The sequence below is a fragment of the Mobula birostris genome, chromosome 17 (assembly GCF_030028105.1).
Source record: "Mobula birostris isolate sMobBir1 chromosome 17, sMobBir1.hap1, whole genome shotgun sequence".
Lineage (NCBI taxonomy): Eukaryota > Metazoa > Chordata > Chondrichthyes > Myliobatiformes > Myliobatidae > Mobula > Mobula birostris.
In genome coordinates, this window is record NC_092386.1 from 23,987,698 (window position 1) to 24,009,349 (window position 21,652).

The 21,652-nt window shown below is 40.6% G+C and overlaps 1 protein-coding gene and 1 pseudogene across 1 annotated transcript in view; one reads left to right on the plus strand and one right to left on the minus strand.

Annotated features, from left to right (window-relative positions):
- Window positions 1-15,803, plus strand: part of LOC140211554 (adenomatous polyposis coli protein-like) — a 188,189-nt gene extending 172,386 nt beyond the window's left edge. Inside the window, 3 exon segments of the mRNA XM_072281384.1 lie at window positions 7,571-7,785; window positions 8,281-11,788; window positions 11,790-15,803. Coding sequence (XP_072137485.1) covers window positions 7,571-7,785; window positions 8,281-11,788; window positions 11,790-12,137 — 4,071 coding nt within the window. The 3' untranslated portion in view covers window positions 12,138-15,803.
- On the minus strand, window positions 13,626-15,690 carry LOC140211353 (adenomatous polyposis coli protein-like; annotated as a pseudogene).
- Window positions 15,804-21,652: the final 5,849 nt, after the last annotated feature.

Below are 21,652 nucleotides of genomic sequence, written 5' to 3' on the forward strand. Positions count from 1 at the left end.
ATATTAAAGAAGGATAAAGATCCTGCTCAATGTGCATCTTATAGACCAATATCTTTATTAAATGTTGATTCTAAAATTTTTTCTAAATTATTAGCAAACAGATTAGAAAAAGTACTTCCTTTTATTATTTCGGAAGGCCAAACAGGTTTTATTAAAGGTCGTTACTCTTTTTATAACATTCGCACACTGTTAAATATTGTTTATACCCCCTCACAAAATGTTCCTGAGTGTGTTATCTCTTTAGATGCTGAGAAAACTTTTGATAGAGTAGAATGGCCTTACTTATTTAAGGTGCTTGAAATGTTTAATTTTAGCTGGAAATTTATATCCTGGATCAAACTGTTATATCATTCTCCTGTGGCCTCGGTCCGTACTAACTCTTTAAGCTCACCTTTTTTCCCTCTTTTTCGAGGTACTCGACAAGGTTGTCCTCTTAGTCCTTTATTATTTGATATTGCATTAGAACCTCTTGCAATTGCCATTTGAGAATCTCCAAATATTACTGGGATAACTCGGGGTTTAAAATCCCTATGCTGATGACTTACTTTTATATATTTCTAATCCTCAAAAATCCATCCCTGCTGTTTTAGATTTATTAGCACAATTTAGACTTTTTTCAGGTTATAAATTAAATCTTAGTAAGAGTGAACTTTTCCCGATTAATAAACAACTTCCCTTGTATCATAACTTTCCGTTTAAATTGATTAATAATTATTTTTCATATCTTGGGATTAAAATTACTTGCAAACACAAAGATTTATTTAAGATTAATTTTTTACCCTTAACTGACCATATTATTCAACTTCCATCTAAATGGTTTCCATTATATTTAACTTTGGTTGGTCGTATTAATGCAGTTAAGATGTTTTCTCTGCCAAAATTTTTATATATATTTCAGGCATTACCAATTTTTGTTCCAAAATCTTTCTTTGATAAAGTTGACTCAAAAATTTCTTCATTTATTTGGCAAAATAAAAACCCGAGACTGGGTAAAATACATTTACAGAAAGCTAAGAGAGATGAAGGTTTAGCATTACCTAACTTTAGATTCTATTATTGGGCAATTAATATTCGACATATGAAATTTTGGTTACTTGATCAGGATATACTATCCATTCCTAAATGGGTAGCAATGGAATTACAATCTGTTCAGGGCTATACACTTGGCTCTATTTTAGGTTCCTCTCTTCCTTTTGATTTGAAATACCTCAAACAGGTCTCTAACCCAATAGTTAAATATACCTTACATATTTGGTTTCAATTCAGAAAATTTTTTGACCTTAACCAGTTTGGGCTAGCGATTCCTATTTTAGGTAACATACTTTTTCCTCCCTCTTTCACAGATCGTGCTTTTCAAATTTGGAAGACTAAGGGTATTTCACGGTTTTTGGATTTATTTTTAGATGGTTCCCTTATGTCTTTTGAACAATTATCTAATAAATATAATTTATCAAGAATACATTTTTTTTAGATGTCTACAAGTTAGAAATTTCCTAAGTACTATACTTTCTTCCTTTCCAATGCTTCCTCCTACATAAATTTTAGATACTATAATTAACCTTAATCCATGTCAGAAAGGTGCATCGGCTATGATCTATAATATTATTATGAAACTTGGGAAAGCTCCATTTGATAAGATTAGGGTAGATTGGGAACAGGAATTGGGTTCTATCATTTCTGTGGATGACTGGGGGCAGATTTACAATTAGTCAATACTTCCTCTATCTGTGCTAAACATTCCCTAATTCAATTTAAAGTTGTTCATAGAGCACATATGTCCAAAGATAAATTAGCTCGTTTTTATTCTCATATTAATCCTTTTTGTGATAGATGTCCGGGGCAGATAGCCTCTTTAACTCATATGTTTTGGTCTTGTCCTACTCTGGAAACTTTTTGGAGAGACATTTTTAATATTATCTCAAAGGTATTGAATATAGATATCTCTCCTCACCCTATTACTGCTATCTTTGGATTACCTAAAATTTCCAGTAATCTTTCTCCTTCAGCCCGTAGAATGATTGCATTTCTTACTTTAATGGCGAAAAGATGTATCTTACAACATCAGAAAGAGCTTAATGTTCCAACTACCTTTTTTTGGTTTTCTCAGACGATATTATGCTTGAATTTGGAGAAAATTAGAAACAATCTCTATGATTTCTCACTTAAATTTGAACAGACCTGGAGATCTTTTATTCAACATTTTCATTTAATGTAATTTTTTTTTCTTCTCTTTTTTGCTCCATATTTATATTCCCTTCTTGTTTTTTTTTACTGTTTTTAATGGAGGTCGGGTTTGAGGACGTGATTTTAAGTTCTTTAACTCTACTTGGTTCCAATTTAGCCCATTGCTTTGCTTTGCTTTTAGTTTAGTTGCACGGTGGGTTTTTTTTTTGGGGTTTTTTTTTCCTTTTCTCTATTGAGATATAAAAATTAGTATACTATTATGTTACCTTATTATGTTATGTTTAAATTACATTGTATCATTTTTTTTATCTGTATTAATATCTCCTGTAATTTTATTATATTCTAACAGTGTATTAGTGCCTATATGGCTTACCTTTTTGTATATTTATTCAATAAAAAGATTTAAAAAGAAAGAAAGGAAGCAAGGATCAGATGGGTCTATTGAGGAATATAGCGAAGCAAGAAAGGAGCTTAAGGAGGGGCTGAGAAGAGCAAGAAGGGGGCATGAGAAGAACTTGGCAAATAGGGTAAAGGAAAACCCCAAGGCATTCTTCAATTATGTGAAGGACAAAAGGATAACAGGAGTGAAGGTAGGACCGATCAGAGATAAAGGTGGGAAGATGTGCCTGGAGGCTATGGAAGTGAGCGAGGTCCTCAATGAATACTTCTCTTTGGTATTCACCAATGAGAGGGAACTTGATGATAGTGAGGACAATATGAGTGAGGTTGATGTTCTGGAGTATGTTGATATTAAGGGAGAGGAGGTGTTGGAGTTGTTGAAATACATTAGAATGGATAAGTCCCTGGGGCCTGATGGAATATTCCCCAGGCTGCTCCATGAGGCGAGGGAGGAGATTGCTGAGCCTCTGGCTGGGATCTTTATGTTCTCATTGTCCATGGGAATGGTACCGGAGGATTGGAGGGAGGCGAATGTTGTCCCCTTGTTCAAAAATGGTAGTAGGGATAGTCCGGGTAATTATAGACCAGTGAGCCTTATGTCTGTGGTGGGAAAGCTGTTGGAAAAGATTCTTACAGATAGGATCTCTGGGCATTTAGAGAATCATGGTCTGATCAGGGACAGTCAGTATGGCTTTGTGAAGGGCAGATCGTGTCTAACAAGCCTGATAGAGCTCTTTGAGGAGATGACTAGGCATATGGATGAGGGTAGTGCAGTGGATATGATCTGTATGGATTTTAGGAAGGCATTTGACAAGGTTCCACACGGTAGGCTTATTGAGAAAGTCAGAAGGCATGGGATCCAGGGAAGTATGGCCAAGTGGATTCAACATTGGCTTGCCTGCAGAAGGCAGAGGGTCGTGGTAGAGGGAGTACATTCAGATTGGAGGATTGAGACTAGTGGTGTCCCACAAGGATCTGTTCTGGGACCTCTACTTTTCGTGATTTTATTAATGACCTGGATGTGGGGGTAGAAGGGTGGGTTGGCAAGTTTGCAGATGACACAAAGGTTGGTGGTGTTGTAGATAGTGTAGAGGATTGTCAAAGATTGCAGAGAGACATTGATAGGATGCAGAAGTGGGCTGAGAGGTGGCAGATGGAGCTCAACCCAGAGAAGTGTGAGGTGGTACACTTTGGAAGGACAAACTCCAAGGCAAAGTACAAAGTAAATGGCAGGATACTTGGTAGTGTGGAGGAGCAGAGGAATCTGGAAGTACATGTCCACAGATCCCTGAAAGTTGCCTCACAGGTAGATAGGGTAGTTAAGAAAGCTTATGGGGTGTTAGCTTTCATAAGTTGAGGGATAGAGTTTAAGAGTCGCGATGTAATGATGCAGCTGTATAAAACTCTGGTCAGGCCGCACTTGGAGTACTGTGTCCAGTTCTGGTCGCCTCACTATAGGAAGGATGTGGAAGCATTAGAAAGGGTACAGGGGAGATTTACCAGGATGCTGCCTGGTTTAGAGAGTATGCATTATGACCAGAGATTAAGGGAGCTTAGGGCTTTACTCTTTGGAGAGAAGGAGGATGAGAGGAGACACGATAGTGGTGTACAAGATAACAAGAGGAATAGATAGAGTGGATAGCCAGCACTTCTTCCCCAGGGCACCACTGCTCAATACGAGAGGACATGGCTTTAAGGTAAGGGGCGGGAAGTTCAAGGGGAATATTAGAGGAAGGTTTTTTTTTACTCAGAGTGGTTGGTGCATGGGATGCACTGCCTGAGTCAGTGGTGGAGGGGATATACTAGTGAAGTTTAAGAGACTACTAGACAGGTATATGGAGGAATTTAAGGTGGGGGGTCATATGGGAGGCAGGGTTTGAGGGTCGGCACAACATTGTGGGCCGAAGGCCCTGTAATGTGCTGTACTATTCTATGTTCTATGTAACTCCAATCAATAATCTCAACACTCTGCTGTACAAGCCAAATGTCATCCAGGAAATTTTCTTGGAATACTAAAGCAATTGACTGTTGATCATAGTGTGAATGAGGAAATTGAACAGTATTTAAGAAGGATAAATCTAAAAGTGTGCCAAGAATCTCAGATGGTGATGTGGAAGCATACAGAAGTGAGGTAAATCAGCTGGTTAAGTGGTGTCACAACAACAACCTTGCACTCAACATCGGTAAGACCAAAGAATTAATTGTGAACTTCAGGAAGGGGAAATTGGAAGAGCACTCCTGTCCTTATCGAGGAGTCAGCGGTGGAAAGGGTGAGCAGCTTCAAGTTTCTGGGTTTCAACATCTCAGATATCTATCCTGGGCCCAACATACTGATGCATACATGAAGTAGGCACACAAATAGCTATACTTCCTTGGGAGTTTGAGAAGATTTGGTATGTCATCAAAGACTCCAGCAAATTTTAATGTGGAGAACATTCTGTCTGGTTGCATCACCTTCTGGATCACACAGGATGGAAGAAAGCTGCAGAGGCTTTGTAGACTCAGTATGCACCGACACAGACACTAACCTACTCACCATCAAGTACATCTTCAAAAGTTGATGTCACCTGTTGTAAAGGCACTGCCTAGAAGAAGGTAATGGCAAACCACTTCTGTAGAAAATTTTGCAAAGAACAATCACGGTCAAGACCAAGATTGGCCACATCGTATGACATGGCTCATAATGAATGAATGTGGAAATTATTACCAGTTGCCTCTTGTGATTTCAAGAGATTTTTTAAGTGCAGACTACTATGTAATCACAGCATGGAAATGGACATTATGTATGGACAAATGGCAGTATATATATGTTGGTTTAAAGCGGTATTTTAACTTTGAGACTCAGTTGGATTGTGGAGAAGTGAAAGATTGGTCAACATTTTCCCAAGGGTATCGAAAGCTTATGTTTGTCAAACCTGCCAATTGCTGAGCAGCAGAACTTGTTTACAATGTACAACAAAGTGTAAATGTTGGGGATAAATCTTTGTTAAATGCTACAAAATATACAAATGGTCACTCTTGAATTATGGGAAGATTAAAAATGAATTCTCCACAAAATGAATATCAAGCCCTACCATCCCATTCATTATTAACTAATAGATTCCAGGATATAATATTAATACATTTTAAAATGAACTCTGCCTGAAAGATGATTATTATAGTCTACAGTGTATCTAACAAATATTTCTTGACAAAAGAACCAACTGATTCCCCTCCACCAGCACCCTCATCGCCTGGCTGAACTAGTCCTCGCCCTCAACACTTCTTCCTTCGACTGCTCTCAGTCTGTCCAAATGCAAAGGGTAGCCATGGGCACACAGTTGGGCCCCAGCTATGCCTGCCTCTTCATTGGCTATGTAGAACTCTCCTTGTTTTGAGCCTTTTCCAGTAATACGTCCCAACTTTTCTTCTGCTACCTTGACAACTGCTTTGGTGCTGCTTCATGCACCCATGCTGAGCTTGTCAATTTCATCAACTTTGCCTCTAACTTCCACCTGTCCTTAAATTCAGTTGGTCCAGTTCTGAGCCTCCCTCTCCTTTCTTGATCTCTCTGTCTCTCTGGAGACAAACTGTCAACTGACATCTTTTATGAACCTACTGATACCCACGGTTATCTTGACCATACCTCTTTCCACCCTATCTCCTGTTATTCCCTTTTTTCAGTTTCTTCACCTCCACTGCATCTGTTCCCAGGGTGCACCTTTCCAAGCTAGGACATCGGAGATGTCCTCCTTCAAAGAACAGATTTCCCTCCTTCCACTATTGATGCTGCCCTCACCCGCACCTCCTTCACTTCCCGAACATCTGCGCTAACCCCATCTGTTTAGGTTCCTCTTGTCCTTATCTACTACCCATCAGCCTCTGCATCCAACACTTCATCTTCTGCAACTTCCACCATCTTCAAAGGGATCCTACCACTAAACGTATCTTTACCTGTCTCCCCCCCTGCCCCCCCCCAGCTTTCCTGCAGGGATTGTTCCACCTGTGATTCTCTTGCCTGTTTGTCCCTCCCCACCTCCCCACTAATCTCACTCCCGGCACTTATCCCTGCAGGTGATCTAACTGCTACACCTGCCCAGATACCTCACCTCCATTCAACGTCCCAAACAGTCCTTCCAAATGAGGCAACATTTCACCTGCGAATCTGCTGGGGTTGTCTATTATGTCCAGTGCTCCCAATGCGACCTTCTTTACATTTTTGAGACCTGTTGTAAATTGAGGAATTGCTTCGTCAAGCACCTCCGCACGATCCACCTAAAGCAAAACTTCCCGGTGGCCAAACATTTTAATTCTGATCCCCGTTCCTGTTCTGACATGTCAGTTCCTCTTGTGGGAAGATGAGGCTACCCTCAAGGTGGAGGAGCAACACCTTTTCTTCTGTTTGAGTAGCCTCTGACCTGATGGTACAAATATCGATTTCTCTTTCTGATTTAAAAAAAAAAACATTTTCCTTCCTCCTCCCCTCTTCCTCTATTCCCCACTCAGGCCTCATACCTCTTCTCATCTGCCTATTATTTCCCCTTGGTCTGCTCCTTCTTCCCTTTCTTGTATGGTCCAATCTCCTCTCCATCCCTTGAGCTTTCTCACTCACCTGACTTCACCTATCACCTTTGAGCTATCCTCCTCCTTCCCCTTCCCCCCATTTTTTTTATTCCAGCATCTTCCCCCTTCCTTTTCTGTCCTGATGAAGGGTCTTGGCCCAAAACGTAGATGCTGAGTGACCTGTTGAGTTCCTCTGGCATTTTGTGTGTGTTGCCTTGGATTTCCAGCATCTGCAGACTTTCATGTGTTTTTAGATGTTTGGTCTTTCGAGGTAGACACAACAATAAAAGTGATTAAGGAAATTAAAGTTTTGTGGTATTCAAATTTATTGCATATCAGAAAGCTGCGTCATGTAACTACACCTGATACAGTTCCAAAATATCCTCTAAGTATGAACTGAAACAAAATTGAAGTTGAATATTTTTTTTCTCTCTTGTTTTTAAAGGAATCAACTCTAAAGAGTGTTCTCAGTGCACTTTGGAACTTATCTGCACACTGCACTGAGAATAAGGCTGACATCTGTACTGTGTGTGGAGCACTTGCCTTTTTAGTCAGCACTTTAACTTACAGAAGCCAAACCAATACACTTGCCATTATTGAAAGTGGAGGTGGCATCCTAAGGAATGTTTCCAGTTTGATTGCTACAAATGAAGATCACAGGTACATGTAATCTTTGATTTGTTGAAAATAGGGTAATGTTCCTCAGCCTTGATTTCAAATTCTCACATTTCACTAACTTTTCTCCTTTCGTGTCCTCGGTCAGTTCATCTTGAGTCCCATTTCTCAATTTCCTAAAGCTATTACAACAGCTTCTGATTGCTCAACTTCCCTTCCTGGTCTTTGTAGTAGTAACATTGTTTATGAGTAGTAACCCTGCTCCAATCCATTTTTATCAATCTTCCACTTCAAACCCTGCTTTTATCCCCAACCTCATTCCCCTTTGCCTTTATCTCTTTCATCTTCTCTCTTCACTCATAAGTACATCCCCATTCCCACCCCCAATGACTTTACTTCTGTTACTTTTCCACCCCCTATCAATTAACAATGTGTAATGTTTAGATCTATTAAATATGTTCATATTTATTAAGTTTAATATAGGTCTGTTATTTTTTGATTTGAAGATATCAATCTAAATAAATGTTATTTTCTACCCAGGCAAATCCTCAGAGAAAATAATTCCTTACAGACGTTGCTGCAACACTTAAAATCTCACAATCTGACAATAGTTAGCAATGCATGTGGAACCCTTTGGAATCTATCCGCTCGAAATGCCAAGGATCAAGAGTCTTTGTGGGACATGGGAGCAGTTAGCATGCTTAAAAATCTAATTCATTCTAAACACAAAATGATTGCAATGGGAAGTGCTGCAGCTTTGAGGAACCTGATGGCTAACAGACCTGCCAAATACAAGGATGCCAACATCATGTCTCCAGGATCAAGTCTACCATCTCTGCATGTTCGAAAACAAAAAGCTCGGGAAGCAGAGTTAGATGCTCAACAGTTATCAGAAACTTTTGATAATATTGATAACTTGAGTCCCAAGGCATCTCATCGCAACAGACAAAGACACAAACAGGGCAGACACAATGAATATGTTTTAGACTCTAGTAGACTTGATGATGGGGTATGCAGGTCAGAGAGTTTCAACACTGGAAACATGACTGCCTTATCACCTGACATGACTTCCTCAATGCTACCGAATTCATCAAGAGACAGCAGGGGAACTGTTGATAGCTCCAGACCAGAAAAGGAGAGAAACATAGAAAGAGATCGAAGAGGACCAGATGCTGCTTCCTTTCCTCCTGAAAATGCACCAGATCCTTCCAAAAGATTGGGGAGGCAGGTGCCTGCCACCACAGCTCAAATAGCCAAGGTCATGGAAGAGGTATCAAGTATGCATTTATCATCAGAGGACAGGAATTCACCGTCAGCTTCTGATTTGCACTGTCTGCCAGAGGACAGGACTGGAATGAGACGAGGTTCATCATCTCATCCCCATCCTAACATGTTTAACTATAGTAAATCTGAAAACCCCAACAGAACCACCTCCATGCCTTATGGGAAAACAGAGTACAGGAGGTCATCAAATGACAGTTTAAATAGTGTTAGCAGTAGTGATGGATATGGTAAAAGAGGGCAAATGAAGCCGTCGATTGAAACCTTCTCAGAGGGTGATGAAAGCAAATTCTGCAATTATGGAAAATATCCAGCTGATCTTGCCAATAAAATTCACAATGCCAATCATTTGGAAGACAATGATGCGGAACTGGATACACCAATTAACTACAGTCTCAAATACTCAGATGAACAGTTAAATTCTGGCCGACAGAGCCCGTCACAAAATGAACAATGGGCACACCAGAAGCATATTGTAGAAGAAGAGATGAAAAGAAATGAACATAAGCAGTCTAGAAGTCAACCCTCTGGATATTCTATTTTTTGTGAAAACACCTGCAGTGGAGAGGAAGGGCATATTAAATTCCAACCTCGATTTAGTCAGTCAGATTGTTCTTATAGTACCAGGGCACATAACAGTTCTGATCAAATTAGAGTTGACTCTGAACACAGAATGAACCAAAAAATTAATCCATCTGTTTGCCAAGTGGATGACTATGAAGATGACAAACCAACCAAATATGGTCAGCGTTACTCTGAAGAGGAACAGCCTGAGGGGGAAGAGGACAGGTCCACAAATTATAGTATGAAGTTTACAGAGGAGGAACACCATGTCGAACAGCCAATCGATTATAGTTTGAAATATGCTACAGAAGTGCCTCCCTCTTCACAGAGACAACCTTTTATATATTCAAAAGGTCCTTCAGTTCAAAACACAACAAAAGACCATGCATCATCAAGTTGTGGAAACACACCAAGTTCCAATATCAACACTACCAGCCAATGGAGACGACTTCATCCCAGCCCTGCACAAACAAGAACAACTGCTGCTCCTACTGTTCAGAAACCAACCACTTGTAAGGCTCCTTCAATTAACCAAGAAACCATGCAAACTTACTGTGTGGAGGATACTCCTATTTGTTTTTCAAGGTGTAGTTCACTTTCTTCCTTGTCGTCAGAGGATGAGATGGAGGGTCGTAGCCAAACCAAACGTGTAGCAGATGATGGCACCACTCTGCAGATCATTGACCTCAAGGAAAATAATGGACAGCTACCTGTTGAAACAACAATAAGTGAGGCTTCCTCTACTTCATATCATACCCGAATGAAACAGAATAGGTTGCAGGCCACTAATGTGTCTCAACCTGATATTGGTCGTCAAAAAGCTGTTGAGTTCTCTTCAGGTGCAAAATCACCATCGAAGAGTGGGGCTCAGACTCCGAAAAGTCCACCAGAACATTATGTGCAGGAAACTCCTTTGGTGTTTAGTAGATGCAGTTCTGTCAGTTCATTGGGAAGCTTTGAAAGTCAGTCAATTGCTAGCTCCATTCAGAGTGAACCTTGCAGTGAAATGGTTAGTGGAGTTATAAGCCCAAGTGATCTTCCAGACAGTCCAGGACAGACAATGCCTCCAAGTAGAAGTAAGACTCCTCCGCCCCAGCCAGCTCAGCTAAAGAGAGATGCACATAAAATCAAGGATCAGACTAATGTTAAGAGCAGAGAGGTTGGCCAACGGCAGGAGGCTGTGAATGAAGCAGTTCAGAGAGTCCAGATTCCTCAGGATGGTGATTGTCTGATGCATTTTGCCACAGAAAACACTCCAGATGGATTCTCATGTGCATCAAGCTTAAGCGCTCTTAGCCTGGATGAGCCGTTTATTCAGAAGGATCTTGAGCTCACAGTAATGCCTCCTGTTTATGAAGATGATCACAAGAATGAAGAGATTGTTAAGAAAGAAGATGTAACTGAGAAAAATAAACGTAAAGTAGAGAAATCTGCAGAACCTGAGAAAGATATACTGGACGACGACGATGATGATGATGATATTGATATCTTAGAAGAATGCATAAATTCAGCCATGCCAACTAAATCTTCAAGTAAAGCTAAGAAAACTGCTGCTAGTACTACATCACGGATACCACCTCCTGTAGCAAGAAAACCAAGTCAATTGCCTGTGTACAAATTGCTTTCTAATCAAAATAGAGTTCATTCTCAAAAGCACGTCAGTTTTAACCATGACATATTTAGAGAAGATATGCCACGAGTTTACTGTGTTGAGGGGACTCCAATAAACTTTTCAACAGCAACATCTCTAAGTGACCTCACCATTGAGTCACCTCCAAATGAATTGGTAAGTTCAGAGGCTATTCAGCCTGCGTCTGAATCTACAGTGTTGGAGAAGAGAGATACCATACCTACTGAAGGCAGGAATATGGATGATGCAGAGACAGCAAAAGGTCTTACTACTGCCCAGTCAGGGCAAGATGACAAAATGGAGGAAGGTGATATTTTAGCTGAATGTATAAACTCTGCTATGCCAAAAGGAAAGAGCCATAAACCCTTCAGAATTAAAAAAGTGATGAGCCAAGTTCAACAAACATCAAATTCTTTGAACAGTGCAAATCCACAAGAGGCAGAAAAACAAAACCCAACATCTCCAATGAAGCCATTGTCTCAGAACAATGAGTGCAAGGTACGTTCATTACAACGTCCATCCATACCTGATCCTGAAAGTAGCTTCAATGCTGAAGATCCCTCCACAGAACACAGGAGACATCGAGAAAGGTGGCAAAAAGCAAGTTACAAAAAACATTGCTGGGGATTTTCAAGATAAGCCACCTAGTAACGATAACCGTGTGCGTGGAGGCTTTGCATTTGACTCTCCACATCATTATACTCCAATTGAAGGAACTCCATATTGCTTTTCCCGAAATGATTCCCTCAGTTCACTCGACTTTGATGACGATGACACTGATCTCACAAAAGAAAAAGCAGAATTAAAAAAACAAAAGGGCAAAAAGGACAATGTTTCCAGTGATGTAAAAAGTTGTAACAGCAGGTTACAGACAATCTCTTTTTGCAGCACACACACAGCAGTGTACATTAGTACACTGTAGCTATCTGTGCACATCATGTGATCACAAGATTGAGTCATTGCTTCAGACAACATACCGTCCGATCCGATCATGCACATGAGCAGGCTGGGGAAGGCTGTTGCACCAGAAATCGTATGGCTGTGAATTTCACAGCTGCATGATTACCTAGAGGATTAGGAAACTTCACAATTACTAACGTGGAATATTAATACACCTCATTCACTTTTTTGCATGTAATTAAATATCTATTTTTTTAAAACTCCCTGACCTTTTTTTGCTGTTAAAATGTTGAACATGATTGATATATTTTAATGGATTTATCTAGACTATTTCCAAGTATTTTTTTAAGTTACATAAGCCAAGCAATACATAAAGGGATCATGGCAGGAACTCTTCATACATAATACAAGTAAAACTGACTGTACATTGTTGTCTTTGACAGCTGTAGGAATAATGTCAAACTTCCCAACCAAATGTCCAGCAATAATATAGTTTTGTAACAAATATGGCTTCCTTAACAAAGTCCCTCTGCGAAGAAAAAAAGCGGATATTTACAAGAGCATCTTAGTTGAGCAATAATTTTTGTAAAACATAACTTCAAATGTCAGATAGTTGTTCCAAAAAAATCATACATAATGAACCACTTTTATACAACCAATGTTATTTCAAACAGAAGTTACTAAATAGGATCCAGACTGATGTTTAGGGCTTTGATTTCCACTAGAGTCAGTAGCTTCAGGTTTAGAGCTCTCCTTCCTTTTGCTGTTGTTGTTTACAGGCATTGGAATTTGTGATGGCCGTGTCGTGCTATTATCTGCGATACTCTTTCGAGGGCTGGATATATAGTTGAAAGGAGTTACTCTTGCAGCAACTGTACCACTTGGTGAGTTGTGCTTGCTTGAGCTGTTTGAACTGAAGGGGGTACGCTCAGTGACAATTGTAGTCTCAGTTTCTGGTGAGGTAGCAGAACTGTTCATAGCAGATCTTGTTTCTGCCGCCTTTTTTTCTGGACTATCCAAATGAGTAAGTGAATTTAAACATTTTTCCATTCTCAAACCGTGAGGAAGAGTTCTGTGTTCTGAAGATGGTTTGTTCTGTGCATCACCTGAACCTTCGTCATCATTTGGGCACATCTTTTCAGGCAAATCATCAATAACTGGTGGTGTATTACCTGTTGGAGACCTTCCAGGGCGAGGGTTATTTATTGGGCGGTCTTCGATTCTCACCCAGACATCCTCAGTTTTTGATACAAGGGCATGCCATCTGGTAAACTAATTTTTTGCTTTCAGTGCTATGTCCAGTTGAATTATTCTGAACATGGCTGTTTATTTGTGGAATTTCATTATCTTTAATTTTCCTCCAAGTTCCTCTCAGAGGAACGGGGTTTTCCTTGCCTTGTTTGCTACCATGTGCACAACTTCCCTGATGTGGTTTCTCATCTTCACTTTTGGCCTTCTCACTTGATTCCGAAGAAGCTGACAGAATTGATGAAGAACTCCCCGTTCTACGCTACGTGCTAACACGAGGAAGGGATGAGGAATGCTTGCTATGTTCACGCTTCCATGTACCTGATCTATTGACTGGAAGCCTTGAAGGACTCTCAGAATGAGATCGAGCTATGTCATGTTTCCGCATAGGTCGCCCTTCCAGCTGTTCTGCAGAGAGATTCTGGTTTGGAGGCACTTTTCTCCAACTACTGGTTTGGTTTAGTAAATGACTGGGCATCACATCCAAATGCTGGGATGGACTTAAAACTGGAGTCTGAGTTTGTGATCTTGGTGATGTAGGCCTAGAAGGTGGAAATAAAGTTTCAAAAGAAGTAGATTCTTCTAACTTTCTTCTCAAAGTTGGACTTGGGGCTTCTTTCATAAATGTTGACTGGCGCATTAATGTAGGCCTTTCAGATCTGTCAGACTCACTGCCACTGGATTTTGTTGAAGACATTCTTGAAAATTCTACTCTTTTTCCCGGTACGGTGCTGCTGCTACTCTGGCTTAGACCTTTAGAATGAGACTCACTTCTGGTTATAGAAGGTGTGCCCTTTCCTAGGCTTGTTTGCTTTGGTGTGGCCTGTTGTAATGGTCTGCCTGGAGATGTGTAGGACATTTTTCCTGATCCTGACGGTTTAGCTGAGGCAGTACTTGGAGAGGATGTTCTTGGAAGCTGTGACATTTTGTTGGAAGGGCTGATCCCATTTCTCCCTGGAGATATGGAATTCCTACCAGGAGATTGCATGGGTCTAGATAATGACTGCTGGGAGGGTCTAGAAGGAGTAGAATCTCTAGATTCTGATCTAGAAGATCCTTTGCTGCTGGATGCTCCCTGACCAACTGTTTGCTTGCCTATTGGACTTGACTCTAATTTTAATGGAGTTTTAATACCTCTTGATGAATGACTTGAGCTCTGCCCAGAGTTTGGACTTTTAGAGGTTATATTTTTAGGTGGCATCTGCGGAATAGGGCTAGTGCTAGGTGAACTGTTCCTTACACCAGGTATGTGAATCATGGTCCTTCCGCGTGAGATCATTGGCATATTTGCCTGTTGGGAGTTTTTTGGCTGGTTGGTAGGAGTCTCAATATTAGAACGGGCCTTCCCAGTTATTAAACTTTTATAGACTCTTTTTCCTCCGCGAATTGCTTTAACATTTTCTTCTTCGTTCTTTCTATGTCACTGGTGATTTTATCACTAGGTTTCACTATTTTAGGGCCCTTATTAGAAGTGAATGGTTTTTCTTCCTGATCAGGTGTAAGATGAAAGGGTGACCCTAAGGAAATACCAGATTTGAGGGAGAGAATGGAGTCAGAATCAGAAGAGCCCTGCCTTGACAGGCAGGCAGCAGCCTGATGCAAGCTACTGACTATAGAATTAGCACCCTCTTGAATGGCTTTCCAATCAAAACTTTCAGAATCTGGAGAGAAAGCTTGCTCTGAAATGGGGCTTTGCCTTGATCTCTTAAATTCATCGACTTATTCATCTCCTCTGCTGATGCTGCTGAGGTATCACTTCCCGTATTTTCCCAGTTACTCTTGCCTTTTGCAAGGAGCTTTTCCTTCTTCGCCATAGCTGAACTGATGCATTCTTGGAGAAGGTCATCTTCAGAATCTGTGCTAAGAGAGCTAAGGGAGCTATTTCTAGAGAAACACACTGGTGTGTCTTCAACATGAAATGACTTGGGGGCATAGCCAGATGCTGGTGGTCTGTTTACTGCAACTTGGCTACTTGTGTGTTCTCCCTGTTCAGAATGCTGTACTGTTTTTTTATTATTATTCTCCTGGTCAATATCACTAAGTGAACTTAATGATGAATTACGAGAAAAGCAGACAGGAGTATCTTCAATGGCAAAATTTTGCATTTTTTCATCAGTCACTGTTTGCTGGTCATGGTTGTCCTTTGGTGTTTGAGAGAAAATGGCCTGCCTCTGTACAGCAGATTTTGACTGCCTTCTCCCTGACACAGATTTTTGACTTGGTTGAACTTTATCAGTAGATTGTTGACTAAGGGATTTTGTTTGCAGCTTTGGACTGGAGTATTTTTTTCCTGACCTAGGTTTTACCAGAAAAGTAGATAGAGCCATTACTATGCTGTAACTTGTTGTATATTGTTATTTGAGGTCAGATGGCTACTCTTTTACGAATGATACAAAGTATTTCAGAAGAACTAAATGAACATTTCAAAATAAATTATTACTGTATGTATTAATTTTTGTGTCACTTGAATTCTTGTGGATAAGATGTTCCAGCGAACCAGCGTACAAAGAAATTTCTCATCCGCAATTTCAATTTGACCCACTAACAGGCTGGAGGGGCTGGAGAGATATAGCTGTGACTTTCCATATGATTGCTTCATACTTCTCCACAATTCGGAGGTCATTCAGCCCATTGGTTCCACGCCAACTCTGACTCTTCGTATCAATTCTACTTACCCACTCCTCCACCTATAATCCACTTTTCTACACGCATTAGTATCCCAAATCTTCCACCGGCCATCTGCACTTGGGGGAATTTACTGTAGCTAATTAACCTAATAATCTGCATACCTTTAGGTTAATATGTGATTGTAGATCATGATAGAAAAGACCAAAGATTCTTATCTTAGACTGTTATCTTTCATCTGTTTCATTTTTATCTATCCAGTCATGGCCAGAGATTCAACAAGACTCCTTCTTGCTCTGTTCTCCCAGAGATCCATAGTCTTTTTCCAAGTTGCACATTTCCCCTTGACAGCATCACCTAGGAAAAACTCCATTGTTTTCTTTATGAACATTTGGTGAAACTGCTCATCCAGGGAAAGGAAAACAGTTAATGTTTCTGGTCAAAGATCCTTTATCAGAATTGGAAAAGTGAGAGGACTCAGGTCACATTCCCACTCTAAATTTATTTGTCTGTGGCTTGCCCTTTACAAACATAATCTGGGAGAGCAATGCCTTCCACCTCCATTTAGGCACATAACAGGTTTTTCTTCACAGAATTCATCAATTTGCTAATTCTGTTTGTATCAGACCAGGCTGCAATGCTATCCATTTCTAATTTTAACTTTTTCATTCTCCCCAAACACTTCTGGACATCACTAGCATTCTTTTTTTCCAGGTTTCAGCAACAGATATGACCTATGTTTCACAATATTAATCAAAGTCAAAGTAACTTTATTACCGAAGTTCATATGTGTCACAGTATACAACCCTGAGATTCATTTTCTTGTGCACAATTACAAGGAAACACAAGATAATCAATGAAAAATGACACAAAGCAAAGATGGATAAACAACCAATTGGCAAATGCAACAAACTGCAAATGCAAAAAGAAAAAAAAACACAATAATAAGTAAATAAGCAATAAATATTGAGAATAGTTGTCGAATCTATAGCTTATAGGAATGGTTCAGTGATGGGGGTGAGTGAAGTTTATTCCCTGTGGATCAAGAGCCTGATGGTTGAGAGGAAACAAACCTGATTGTGGGACCAGAGGATCCCATGCCTTTTTCCTGATAAGACCATAGGACATTGGAGCAGAATTAGGCCATTCAGTCCATCGAGTCTGCTTTGTCATTCCATGATAGCTGATCCCACTCAACCCCATACACCTGCCTTCTTGCCATATCCTTTGATGCCTTGACTGATCAGGAAACTATCAACTTCCGCCTTAACATACCCATGGATTTGATCTCCACCGCAGTCTGTGGCAAGGCATTCCACAGATTTAACACTCTCTGACTAAAAAGATTCCTCCTTACCTCTGTTCTAAAATTTTGAGGCTGTGCCCTGTAGTTCTGGATACCCCTACCAAAGAAAACATCCTCTCCATATCCACCCTGTCTAGTCCTTTCAACATTTGGTAGGTTTCAATGAGGTGTGCCACATTCTTCTAAATTCCAGTCCCAAAGATACCAAACACTCCTCATATGTTAACCCCTTCATGCCCAGAATCATCCTCATGAACCTCCTCTGGACTCTCTCCAATGACGACACATCCTTTCTGAGATACAGGGCTCAAAACTGTTGACAATACTCCAAGTGCGACCTGACTAGTGTGCTATAAAGGCTCTGCATTATCTCTTTGCTTTTATATTCTATTCCCCTTGAAATAAATGCCAACATTGCTTTTGCCTTCTTTATCACAGACTAAACCTAGGAATCTTACACAAGGACTCCTAAGTCCCTCTGCACCTCTGATGTTTGAATTTTCTCCCCAGTCTGCACTGTTGTTCCTTTTACCAGAATACATTATCATACATTTCCCAACACTATTCCATCTGCCACTTTTTGTCCATTCTTCCAATTTGTCTTTAAGTCCTGCTACAATCGCTTTACTTCCTCAGCACTACCTACCCCTCAACCTATCTTCATATCATCCGCAAACTTTGCCACAAAGCCATCAATTCCATTATCTAAATCATTGACAAACAACGTGAAAAGCAGTGGTCCCAATACTGACCCCCTGAGGAACACCACTAGTCACTGGCAGCCAACCAGAAAAGGCCCCTTTTATTGCCACTTACTGCCTCCTGCCTGTCAGCCATTCTGTTATCCATGCCAGTATCTTTCTTGTAACACCATAGTATCTTCCCTGTAACATCTTGTTAAGCACCATATCAAATAACGTCTAAAAATCCTAGTAAATAACATGCACTTCCTTTCCTTTGTTCACCCTGCTTGTCACTTCCTCAAAGAGCTAACAGATTTGTCAGGCAGGATTTCCCTTTACAGAGACCATGCTGACTTTGACTCATTTTATCATTAGTCTCCAAATACCTCGAAACCTCATCCTTAATACCAACATTTTACCAACCACGGAGGTTAGGCTAACACCGATAATTTCCTTTCTTTTGCCTTCCTGCCTTCTTAAAGAGTGGCGTGAGATTTGCAATCTTCCAATCCTCCAGGACTATGCCAGAATTAAGTGATTCTTGTAAGATCATGACGAATGCATCCGTTATCTCTTCAGTAACTTCTCTCAGGAATCTGGGATGTAGTCCATCTGACCCAGGTGACTTATCCACTTTAAGACCTTTGAGTTTGCCTAGCGCTTTTTCCTTTGTAATAGCAATGGCACTCATTCCTGCTCCCTGACACTCACAGTTCTCTGACACACTGCTGGTGTCTTCCACAGTGAAGACAGATGCAAAGTACCCATTAAGTTCATCCAATATCAACTCTCACCTCCCTTTCCCTCTATATAACTGAAAAAAATTTTGGTGTCCTGCTTTATATTATTGGCTGGTCTGCCCTCATATTTAATCTTCACCCTTCTTACAGCTTTTTAGTTGCCTTTTGTTGGATTTTAAAAACTTCCCAACCAAGCAACTTCCCACTCACTTGCTACCTTATATGCCCTTTCCTTGGTTTTTATGTATCCTTAACTTCCTTTGTCAGCCACAGTTGCCCACCTCTGTCATTTTGAGAACTTCTTCCTCTCTGAGACATGTCAATTCTGTGTGTTGTGGACTATTCCCAGAAGCTTCAGCCATCTTGCTCTGCTGTCATCCCCAGCAGTATCCTCCTCCAATCCACCGGAGCAAGCTCCTCTCTCATGCCTCTGTAATTCCCTTTATTCCATTGTGATACTGATACATGTGAGTTATGCTTCTGCCTCTCAAATTCAATCATGTTGTGATCACTGCCTCCTAAGGGTACCTTTATGTTAAGCTCCCCAATAAGATCTGGGTTATTACACAACACCTAATCTAAGATAGCCTTTTCCCTAGTAGGCTCAAGCACAAGCTGCTCTAAACAGCCATCTCGTAGATGTGCAACAAATTCCCCCTCTCGTGATCTGACACCAACCTAATTTTCCCAGTCCCCATGCATATTGATGCCCCCCCATTACAATTGTGTCAATACCCTTATTGCATGCCTTTTCCAGCTGTTTTTGCAATCTCAACCCCATATCTTGACTATTTGGAAGTCTACATATAATTCCCATAATTTTTTTTAACCCTTGCAGTTTCTTAACTCCACCCACAAAGTTTAAAGATTCTCTGTCCCTCTGTCACCTCTTTCTAAAGACATAATTCCATCTCTTACCAACAGAGCCACACCACCACCTATACCTTCCTGCCTGTCCTTTCGATACAAAGTATATTCTTCAACAATAAGCTCCCAACTATGACCTTCTTTCAGCCATGACTCAATGAGGACCACAACATCATACTGGCAAATATCTAATTGCACCACGAGTTTGTCCACCCTATTCCAAATGCTACGCATATTTAAATACAGCACATTCAGTCGTGCATTCTTCGCCCTTTTGAATTTTGTTTCTGTGGTACAATTTAACTCTTTACTCTGTCTGCATTTCTACCCAATCACTGGTTTGTCCTTCCTTACATTCATGTTACAACCATCATCTACTTGTAAACCTGCTGGCTCATCCTCAGCTCAAGCATACTGGTTCCCATCCCCCTACCATATTAATTTAAACCACTCCCAACAGCTCTTCTAAATCTGCCCACAAGCTATGAGATTGCAGCTATGAGAGGAGAGCATGGCTTGGATGGTGGGGGTCCTTGATGATGGAGGCTGCTTTCCTGCATCAGCTCTCCTTGGGATGTGCTCTATGGTGGAGAAAGCTTTACCTGTGATGGACTGTATCTGCTGGGCTATATCCATTACATTTTGTAGGCTTTTCCTTTTAAAAGCATTGGTGTACTAACATACCAGGCCATGATGAAGCCATCAGTATACTCTCCACGCGTCTATAGAACTTTGTCAAAGTTTTAGATGGCATGCAGAATCTTTGTAAACTTGTAAGAAAGTGCCTTCTTTGTAAAGGCCATTACATGCCAAACCCAGGACAGATCCACAGAAATGATAACATCGAGAAATTTAATATTGCTTTATCTTCTGATAAGGACTGACTCATGGACCTCTGGTTTCCTACTCCTGTGGACAATAAACTGCTCTTTGGTCTTGCTGATATTTAGTGACAGGTTATTGTGGTACCATTCAGCCAGACTTTCAATCTCTCTCCTTTATACTAATTCATCACCACCTGAGATTCTGTCAAAGATAATAGTGTCATCACTAAACTTAAATATGGCATTGGAGTTGTACTGAGGTATTGAGGTCTAGGTCTTGAAATCTACTGTGTAGTTTTAAGATGTTCAATTTTGTTGATGTTCAATGCAGAGCTGTAGTAAATGAAGAGTATGCATCTTCACTCTCCAGGTGTTTCAGGGTTGATTGATAAGTCAATGAAATGGCTTCTGCTGTTGACCTGTTGTAACAGTAGACAAATTGGAGCGGATCCAAGTTGCACCTCGGCCAGGAGTTCATATGTTTCATCACCAATCTCTCAAAGCACTTCATCACTGTGAATATAAGTTCTACTGGTTGATAGTCATTGAAGCAGATTACCACATGCTTTTTGTGCATGGGTATAACTGAAGCCTGCTTGAAGCAAGTGGGTACCAAAAGTTACTGAAGCGAGAGGTTAAAGATATCAGTGAACACTCCAGCCAGCTGATTAGCTCAGGTCTTCAGTAAATGGCCAGATACCCTGTCAGAGTCAGATGCTTTCCAAGGGTTTACCCTCCTGAAGGTTGCTCTCACATTGGTCTCAGAGTCTGAAATCACAGGGTCACTGGGGGCTGTGGGACTTTGTGAAGGTGCCTTGATGTTTCATTGGTCAAAGCAAGCATAAAAGGCATTAAGCTTATTTGGAAGTGAAATCCTGTTGTTATTTTCCTCACTAGCAGCTGTTAGCGTTCAAGCCCTGCCAAAGCTATCAAGCATCCTTCTGAAACTCAGGTTTGGTTTGGAATTACCACTTCATATGTGAGATGGCTTTCCAGAGGTCATACCTGGACCTTTTGTATTTTTCTTGGTCTCCAGACACGAACACCACCGATCTGACGATCAGCAGATTGTGGATCTCTTGATTCATCCAGGGTTTCTGGTTAGGGAAGACTCTGAATGACTTGGTAGGGACACACTCATCCACGACTGATATAGAGTCCGTGACTATATTCCCCCCACCTCCTCAACTGCCTTTAGTATCCTATTAACCAGACAACTTAAGTAACGATGGGATAAAGGATCT